The 10,817-nt window shown below is 44.7% G+C and overlaps 1 protein-coding gene across 1 annotated transcript in view; it reads left to right on the top strand.

The window, feature by feature from the left end:
- Window positions 1–7,825, top strand: part of LOC106816103 (beta-1,4-galactosyltransferase 4-like) — an 8,236-nt gene extending 411 nt beyond the window's left edge. Inside the window, exons 2-5 of the mRNA XM_014820658.1 lie at window positions 699–952; window positions 1,539–1,732; window positions 4,323–4,445; window positions 7,765–7,825. Of these exons, the coding sequence (XP_014676144.1) occupies window positions 699–952; window positions 1,539–1,732; window positions 4,323–4,445; window positions 7,765–7,825 (632 nt within the window). The remainder of the gene's footprint in view (window positions 1–698; window positions 953–1,538; window positions 1,733–4,322; window positions 4,446–7,764) is intronic.
- Window positions 7,826–10,817: the final 2,992 nt, after the last annotated feature.

Genomic DNA, 10,817 nt, shown 5'->3' with positions numbered 1-10,817 from the left:
GTGTGTGCGTGCGTGCGTGCGTGCGTGCGTGCGTGCGTGTATGGGCACGCATGTCTGTGTGCGTCTGCGTGTGTATGTACTTGCGTGTGCGCGTCTGTGTCTAAGCATTTTTATACTTGTTAATGAAGAATTGCTCAGCTATCTATTAATCGCATGTAGCTAGTAGTTCCACTAATCTATTATGTAGACGTGTAACCCTAACTCATGTCTGGGAATCAAGTTGCTATACTAATGATATTTTTGTAGCTGTGAAATATTGCTGTAATGGTTTGTGGGGGCGAGCTACACGTAATTACAAACACCATTTCCGATTTCACTTAGTGTTGTCATACTAAATTTTAGTTTTTAAGCCTAATTCCCGTTTATTAACATCGTCCGAGTTTATACGTCATACCTCTACTCCGCTTGTATAAATGCCATTTATGACATTTCTCATTCTAGAGATTGCCACAAATTTCTTCGCAGACTAGATCTCTTCCGTTTTTCATCAAACTAGATTATTAGCCATTGAGCCAATCTACGGAACAATGGCTGCCTTCAGAAATGCGGTCCATCTAACGCCACTGATGACAGAATGATCAATCTTGTACCAACAGTCTCTTCGATTAGGTTTATATAATATGTGTGTTGATGGGGATCTTTATTCTGCTAAATTCAGTAACAACGCCTGACAATAGCAATTTATTTTCTACTTTCAGTTGGGAGAATTAAAGTTAATAGCGCCATAAATAAAACGCTAACGTGGCGGACACTAGAAGATGAGTTATCGTACGTGCAGCACGGTGGTGAGTGGCGCCCTCAGGACTCGCCTGCTCTCTGCTTGCCGCGCCACAAGGTGGCCATCATTGTTCCGTACAAGAACAGAGAAGATCAGCTGCTAGCCTTCTTACGTCACATCCATCCGTTTTTACAACGACAGCAGATTCACTACGGCATATACGTTGTTGAGCAGGTATGGCGATTACAGGTAGCTAGAGTCCACGGGCCTACCGATATATGGCTGTACACGTATATGTCAACAATTTAATATTAAAGGGGGTATTACCTGGATCGCACTACTGGGAAAACTGTTGAGCACATTAACTATTCACCATATTCGAGTTGATCTCCATCTATCAGCGCATGCTGTGTGACAGCGGCAAGCGCAGCTGCACTTCCCCAAGAACTCCTCTAAACGATGGCACAACATGTTAAGGTTGCTAGTGTCAACAGCAACCCCCTATAAAGGCGGTTGAAGTCGCTAAGCAACATAATTGTATGAGTGTCTGTAATACATCCACGAAAACAATGCACAAGTTCTTCCTGGTTAATCTTGTAGAAGCAATAGTGGCATTGGCTCAATTATCAGTCAGTACTTCTAGCCGATCCTTCCTCGTTAGTTCAGAGCGTCAGAATCATCCTTGTGCGTTCTGAGAATCTAGACATCATATCACCTCGCTATTATACACTGCCCGTGCCTCCACCGTACCTTTAATGCGGAGAAGCGCGTGGAGCAACCGTAACCTAGGTGTTGTACCTGCGTGCTTTCCATTGTACAGGCAAACACTACGGAGGAGTTCAACAAGGGTCGCCTGATGAACGCCGGCTTTGTAGAAGCGATGCGACAACACAATTGGACGTGTGTGATCTTCCACGATGTCGACCTGCTACCTGAGAACGACCTTAACACGTACCGCTGTGACCTTCACAACGTCCGCCACATGACGGTCGCCGTGGACCGCTACAAGTACACGTACGTGAGTAACAGCTATAGCGTATATAGACGTAGATGTAACGCTACACATGTATACTATCTATGCTGGATCCGGACGCCTGTATACAGGTTGTAATAGCATACACATGTAACGTTTAAATTACAAGTTCGATGTATAAATAATGAAGAAGGAATCCAAACTTGTGTATTAAACTGCATAAACTTTAATATCTTGCACACGTCACATCTCCTTGCACACATGCAGGGACAAAACAACGCGCGTGTTACTCCCGTCTCCACAACCAGACCTTTTCTCTCCACTCTCTACCTCTCTATACTATCTATACTACTCTATACTATCCTATACTACTCTATACTATACCAGTAGTACACCTATAGCAGTATACCTAGCAGTATACCAGCAGTATACATACAGCAGTATACCTACAGCAGTATACCAGCAGTATACCTATAGTATATCCTATACTATCCTAGGACTACTCTATACTATCCTATATATTACCCCCAAAACCCCTACATCCTGAGCGCACATGTACCCGTTCTCCCAGACCGCGTCCTACCCCCATTTCACAATGACCCCAGAAACGCCCGACCTAAAACACGTTTACCATTCTCCCCATAACAACAATCCAGCCGCACAAGATGCGCGACTCTTCGTTTACACAGACCACCACCAAAACAACCCCCAGCCCAGCCTCGCTGACTAATTCATGCAACACCTGCAAAACACATGTTAAAGTATCTCCCCCTTCCCCAAGACGATGACTACCCTGTCATCGATTCAGCGTTCCCGCTGATCTACACTTCAACCTAAACCTAAAAAAATAAAAAATAAATTACTACCCTAATACTTTCCTAACTCAACCCAATGAGAGAAACGTCTTTATGTCCGATTAAACAACCCACAATCAATACACAAACATAACAACAATCAAAATACAATAAGAAAACACATATGAAGCATAAGGCTTCCTATACAAAACAAGTAAAGATAAAGTTCGATCACCATACAAGTCAGAAATCCAACACATTTGGCAGTGAACATTTTGATATCGCTGCAATTACTCTCACTCTTGTGTCTTTTTATGCTGTAACGTACGTGGCGTATGCGTATACCGACACGCATAACCTAAACCACGTTTAGCCATGTGCTCCATTCATAATGCTAATTTAAACCTCTTAATCCCATTATTACACACAGCACCGATGTGGACCTGACAACCTTTGTCAGTTCCACACATCATACAGTCAACAAAAATACACAAAACTGATTTCATATTTTCGATAAAATGTTTTAGGCCTATCAAACTCTAATTGAAGAATGTGTTTAGCAGTCTGACAATATAGCGTAAACGTACCGTTAGCACAAATTCAAGAAAACGATCACACATTTTTACACAAAGTTTCACACAAAAGATTTTCCACACAAAGACAACGGTCACAAGCATATACCATGAAAAAAAATCCGCGTATATAAAACAAAGAAAAACATATAAAAATACACATTCCTGACGATGTCACACCTTTCACGTCTAGTTTCGACGGCACGAGATTAAAGCTTCCACCAATTAAATTCTAGAATTCCCTGGATTATTTTTTTTTAGCCATTAATGTTCGCAATTTATCTTTCACGTCCTCTGTCTCTGCTCTGTCAGCCTTGCCTTCTCTGTTCTGCTCTCCTCTCTCTTTCTCCCACACATAGGTCGAGACTCGGACTTGCCCTCGCAGTATCGCGGATGCAACACCGGCCCTTCCTTCCTTCACGCTGACTTACTCACATAGTTCTCACGCGGTGTGTATCCACCGTTCTCTCTCCCGCGTCTCGCTTCTTCGTCTCTGTCGATCGCTCTCCATCGTTCTTCGTTTCTCCTACTGTTGCTCCTGTTTCCGTCTCTCTCTTTCTTTCTCTCTCTTCCTCCGTCTCTCTTGCTCTCTCATCCGCTCTCCGTTTCTCTCTCTCCAGTTTTCTTGCCAGCGGTGTACCCAGCGACTCCTCCTGTGGCATCTTCCTTGCGTAGTATGGCCCGTAGATCAACATAACGGATCGAGTACCTTACGTTGCGTCCGCAAAGGAATACCCAAGTTTTTGACTGTCACTGGCACCATAATGTAACGTTGAATTGAAGGTCCAATGTATAAAGGATGATATAGAAATCCAAACTTGTGTGGTAACCCGAATAAACTTTAATATCTTACCGTTGCGTTTGCGAGAGGAAGCACTTTCTTTGTGCGCGTTTCTTTGTTCATTTGTGAAAACTGTCAGATGTTGGTCGGTGGGGCCCCCGGCGCCGATGGTCTGGTCCTGGGCCTGAGAATGTTGTCGTACACGTGACAGTGTGCATTATTCTCAGGCCCAGGACCAGACCATCAGCTCCGGGCGCCCCACCGACCAACATCTGACAGTTTTCGGGTCACTGTCACCTACTGCCATCGGGTGACGAATTTCGAAGTTCTGAAGATAGCTGTCAGAACGATAGCTGAAACTGTCAAGGTAAATAATTTAAGGATTTAACCATGAACAATGATGTTATTCATGTTTTAAAAGAAATCCGACTATAAATCCGACTATAATCCGACCAAAATTTACAATACAGTTTTTTCCTTACAGAATCGGCTACTCAGCCCATATGGGCGGAGTGGTCGCGTTCACGCCAGAACAGTTTAAAACGGTGAACGGCTATAGCAATTTATTCTGGTTGTGGGGAGGCGAAGACGACGACATGCGGAACAGGTACGCCATCTACATCCGTATGGTTGGCTACATTTACATTAAAAATTTATTTAATTTAGGAAGTGTCATTGCGAGAAGAATGTTATTTATCGCAACTATACATCCACAAGTCAATGTCAAAAGTTACTGCTTCTGCCTGCTGCTGCTGCTGTTGCTGCTTGCTGCCTGCTGCTGCTGCTGTTGCTGCCTGCTGTTGCTGCTGCTGCTGCTGCCTGCTGCTGCTGCCTGCTGACTGCTGCTGACCATATGCCAACGTTGGCTCAACGTCATGCAGCCAACCACTTGACAACCGTGACCATGCCAACCATACGCCAACGTTGGCCCAACGTCATGCAGCCAACCATTTCCAGCTAGCATCATGCCAACCATGCGCCAACGTTGGCCCAACGGCATGCAGCCAACCACTTGCCAACCGTGACCGTGCTAACGTTGGCCCAACGTCATATTGCCAACCGTGACCGTGCCAACCAAATGCCAACGTTGGCCCAACGTAAGCATGCTATCTGGGAAGCGAAAACGCAATATATAGAGTTTGATAATTAACGCGTTTATGTACTATTAATCAGCATAATATACGAAGAGATTTGAATAGAATGAATAGTCTAGGTTGTCGAAGAGAGGAATATTTACTTAGAAACGAGTTGCGTCAGCAGGGGAGACAATCGTACCAGCCACGGAATCTGCGTGGGGAGTAGTGTTATGACGACGCGTCCTTAACAACGGAACGAAGGGGGGCGTTACCAGCTAGGTATATAAGGCGCGCCGGACCGCAGCACAAGAGTGTGTTATTTTTCAGGTTAGGTAGGAAGAAGACCAGAAAGAAGGAGAAGAAGAAAACATTTTAGGTCCCCAGGAGATAGAAGAGGGAATAGGAGAACTGGGTTTCAGGTAGGTAGAACTACGGGTACAGGGAATAAAACGGGAAGGAGAGAAGCACGAGATTTCAGGACGGTAGTGCCAGGAGCGACTACGAGGGAGACACCCTTGGAGGCTACCTAGGTCTACGCGAAGAAAGGACGACGGGGAGAGGGGAAGGCGAAGCCGGCGACGCGTTAATTCTTTAATATTAGTCTAGTTATAAGTTGAACAACGTAACAGCGCTTCACGCTGCACGGATAATCGCGATAACGGCGAACCAGATAACTTATAACGCAAGCTAAGTAGCGCGTAAGCTACATATAGGAGATAAATACAGATCCGCGGCATCTACGAATGCAGAGGAATTATTCGTAAGCTAGCAAGAAACAATAAAACTATAACCGTACAGTTAACCGAATATAACGGTGTTCTGTTTCACTGGTACAACCTGTTATACGCTACTGCATCACCGTCCTGCCTAACGGCAGGAGCGAACAATGAATCCACACAACTAAACACGCGTTAACTATATAACGCCTGTCATACCGTAGTCGGCTACCCCTAGGGCCACTACACGGCTCAATGATATCAATAAAAGCCGATTTNATTCCAACCGGACAATGCGAACGCATACGTCAAGGGGCCAACGCATGCACGCAACCACTTGCCAAGCGGACATGCAAACCAATACCACCAACGTTGCCCAACGCATGCAGCCAACTATTTGCTAACCGTGACCATGCCAACCATCTCCACCAACGTGCCCACGTCATGCAGCCAACCATTTGCAACCGGCACCATCCGACAAACGTCAACGGAACAAAGTCATGCAACCACCATCTGCCACGTGACCATCCGAACCATATGCCAACGTTGCCCATCGCATACAGCCAACCACTTGCCACCGTGACCACGCCAACCAACACCAACGTGCACCAAGTCATACAGCCAACCACTGTCCAACTAGTCATCATCAACCATACCCAACGTTGCCCAACGTCATGCACAACCACTTGCAACAGCATCATGCCAAACATAACGCCAACGTTGCACCACGTATTACCAACCACTGGCCAACTAGCATTGTGCCAAACCATACGCCAACGTTGCGCAACGCCAACCAACCAACGCCACGTGCCCAACGCATGCAGCCCAACCACTTGCCAACCGTGACATGCACGAAATCAACGTCAGTTACTATCCGATATACGAAACGACCAGGGTACCCCCCGATACGGAACCACCGAGACAAACCACTCCAACCAACCGATCCAGGACGAGTCGCTACGCCACTCCCTACTCTAACCTAACCATATCAAGCATATACCAGGTACTCCGCCATAACCAGAACCATAGACCTTATCTGCGCCAGGACACACGACATATACGACCAGTGACACTGGACCAGTTACGATGAGAAACATTACATAACTGTACAGTGCATGTTATTGTGCATGAAACGACAGAACATGTCCACGACACGTCCACGTAATACAGCAACGACTACTTAGCTGACGCGGGAGTGTGAGTCTGACTGTTGCAGTACTGTTAGCATTCACAGAGCCTCAAGCAATATACACGAAAACGGGATCCTAACAGTGATGTTACATTGTATGCGTAACACTACAACACATACATACTATTACTAATTTGTGACATGTTAATACAATAACAGGCTGGAGTCACAAAGGAAACTAGCGCGTGATCAAGCCGACAGCAGCATTCACTGGGGTCATGGCATATAGCGGGACGAATCAGAGGTATAAATCTAAACGGAATCCTAAACCAACAGTAAGACGCACAGCAAAGTATCACTCCATCTACAATCGAAACGTATAAATCCAAAAATAGTAACCATCATCATATCACTCCACCATTAAAATTAGAGTTAGATGAAATATAATGATCCATTGATAATGTATATGGACGAGAATCATGGAACGGAAAGTTCAAACTCACAATAAGATACCAATAAAGTGTCGCGTAAAGTCGAAACGATCGATAAAATGAAATAACATAGCAGCACACGTTACAGGCACTGCAAAAAAAATGACAAACGCATATTAGGGGTATGAATCAACCATCAGACTCCGAAACGTTCTGGACAAATGGAGCGAAAAAAGTTAAGACTCGAAAACCCTGAATCTGGTTGCAATCTCGGGCTTATATCATTAAATTGTGCAGCGCTATGATTCAAAATATATGCCAGACATTGCAATATCAATCAACATTAAATCATGGGTCCATAATGTTGGTAATCACAGTTAAGATGCACTGGCACTACTCGTCAAAACCTCGAACCAAAAAAGTTACAAAACTTATATCCTGCGATCTGGTATGATACATCTGTTTAAAGCACACAGAGTGCCAAAGAAACAAAACCCCACAGCCCATCAATTGGTCGAAACGTCCATCGTTGTCAAACTTCCAACAAACTCGTTGTTCCTCCCACGTTCGGCAGATCTGCGTTCCACACTGGTTACGAAGTTTGCGAGCGTCTGGTGAACAGGACTGACGCGTGACCCACTCACCGGATTCACGACCACCAAGCATGATGAGAATACAGGAAGGATATGAGATTAATATTATTTATATGCGTATACAAAGCAGCACGTTCGATACGAAAACGACTAACATAAAATGAAAAAAAAAATGGTACAATAAAATATAGAAAACAGTTAACTATACTATACTGTAGATCAGACGTAACGACGCCCTCTCTAGATAGAACAGCCTGAAGCCGCGATATCAGTGAATGCTCAATTCATTAAACAAACACAGGCTATGCAAAAGAAAGACAATAGAGCATACAGCCGTACACCACAACACACAACATACAGACAAGCCGAGCTCCACAAAAACACCAGTACAGAATCAGCCGTAGCAACACAAACAAAACAGCAACAGTTACAGAGAGCACCGAACACCACAACACACCAACATACATAGCAGCCGTAGCATCCACAACAACGCAACATACAAGAGCAGCGTAGCATCCCCACACAACACAACAGTATCAGAGCAGCGTACACCACACAACACAGCAGTTACAAGAGCAGCCGAATCCACAACAACACAACAAAAATTACAGAAGCAGCCGTAAGCATCCACAACAACAGCCGACCGTTACAGAGCAGCCCGACACACAACAACAGAAAAAAAAAAAAAAAACACAAAAAAAAAAAAAAAAAAAACAAAAAAAACAGCAGTTACAAGACAGCCGAGCACCACACAAACAGCAAACAGTTACAGGACAGCCGAACAGCCCACAACAACAGCCAGATCAAAACACCGGGTACATCACAAACAACAGCAACAGACAAAATAGCACCGACCATCCACAACAACACCCATTACAGACAAAGCCGTAGCACACCAACAACACAGCAAGCATCAAGCATCCCAGTACTCACAACAAACCAGCACCATACAGGACACCGGTAGCACCACCACAAACACAGCATAACAGACACCCGACACCACAAACAACACAGCATACAGGAGCAGCCGGACATCCACAACAACAGCATACAATAGCAGCAACAACCGCACAATAGAACATGCACACTAGCATACAACCAGCATACAACAAAAACACACCACAAGCAACAGCAGGCAGCATGCAGCAATAAGCTAGTTGCATTGACGTCAATCGCATTCCGGGCTCTGCAGCCCGGACCGGACTCAGCACTGACATACCCCGAGCCCACACGACTATAAGGGAACCACCAGCAACGTCGCACCACTGCGGCCTCCCACTCCCCACCGCCTCGTTCTCACTCCCTCTCTCCTACCACTCTCCTTCCCTTGTTCTCCTTCCCTCTCTTACTGCGCTCCCAAATCCTATTGCTCCTTCCCTCTCTCCCACGCTGCCCCTCCTCACCCGCTCCTCCTTCGTCCACCTACACGCCTCTCTCCACCCCTCCTCCTTTTCTTCTCCTCCGTCCTCCTGCCTGCCCTCCTCCTCTCCTCTCCTCATTCCACTCTCCTCCATTCTTTCCCTTCGCTCTCCACCTGCCACTCCATCTGGTTGGCTGCATGGCGTTGGGCCAACGTTGGTGTATGGTTGGCATGGTCACGGTTGGCAAGTGGTTGGCTGCATGACGTTGGGCCAACGTTGGCATATGGTCGGCATGGTCACGGTTGGCAAATGGTTGGCTGCATGACGTTGGGCCAACATTGACGTATGGTCGGCATGGTCACGGCTGGCAAGTGGTTGGCTGCATGACATTGGGCCAACTTTGGTGTATGGTTGGCATGGTCACGGTTGGCAAGTGGTTGGCTGCATGACGTTGGGTCAACGTTGGCGAATGGTTAGCATGGTCACGGTTGGCAAATGGTTGGCTGCACGACGTTGGGCCAACGTTGCTGTATGATTGGCATGATACTAGTTACAAAGGGTGCTCATTTTAATACTAGTTTACGGGTGCCGTGACATGTTATAAATTGTTACAGGATATGCACCATGGTGCACTACAGCATTTGTGTTGCAGGGCATTACCTATAGCTAGATTAGTAACATATATATTGGCACCGTTTAAATCATAGAATTCTAGCTACAAACACCTTTCTACACCAAATAAAACTAACTGATTATGACAAATGTACTTTCTGTCAACAAGAAAAAGAATCTTTATTACATCTCTTTCATGACTGTACAATAGTAACCAATATTTGGCAACAAATCCAATCATGGATCATTGATAATACAGGTATTAAAATAAACTTAACAAACAAACTAAAACCAAGAAATACGAAATTTTTTAATTATAGTTATAAAATTTCATATCTATAGATGCAGGTGTCGAAACACTATACCATTTTTGTTAGATATGAAAAGAGAAATGGAATTTTTATATAATGTTGAAAAAAATATTGCATTCCAAAATCTCACACTTGAAAAATCACCCAGCGATGATGCCTTTTACTGCCCCCTCAATAATACTTTGTTCCTATGCCCCTGAGTGTAACAGTTATAGAAATCATAATATATAGTGTCTCTAATATTTCTATGATAACAGCTTATGTTCGCATAACTGGTAAATGGATACGCACGGCCATAGCTACATGATATATGTTAAGATTCAAGATGAAAAGTAAATATTATATATTATATGGTACTAGTTATTATCTATTCGTTTAACAAAGTTACATGAGAATAAAATCTAATTTAAACTAGGCCTATAGTTGCCGCGAGATGGCGCGTGCAAGTGTAATCAATAATCAAAGATGGCATCTGCCCTCATTCCTGAAATCCTACAGTAGGTACAGGCTAAAATCCAAGTAAGTATATTCAGGCAGGCGATAATTTGAGTGTGCTGTGAGTTAATCAGCTGTGAGTTAACACGTGCATTGCAGGTTGGCAGGCAACAATTATGATTAGAAGCGTGCCCGTGTTTTTGCCTCATGCGAGCATTCACTGATTCATCATTCAGCCTTCAGGCCCAGTACAGGGGCAGGGTGCTATAGACAGACTGCTTTAGAAAATGATATGATTTAAGGAGCGTAAACCTT

Source organism: Priapulus caudatus, unplaced genomic scaffold, assembly GCF_000485595.1.
Source record: "Priapulus caudatus unplaced genomic scaffold, Priapulus_caudatus-5.0.1 Scaffold1286, whole genome shotgun sequence".
NCBI lineage: Eukaryota > Metazoa > Priapulida > Priapulimorpha > Priapulimorphida > Priapulidae > Priapulus > Priapulus caudatus.
The sequence above is the reverse complement of the archived record's forward strand: the minus strand, read 5'-3'. Positions and strand labels throughout refer to the sequence as shown.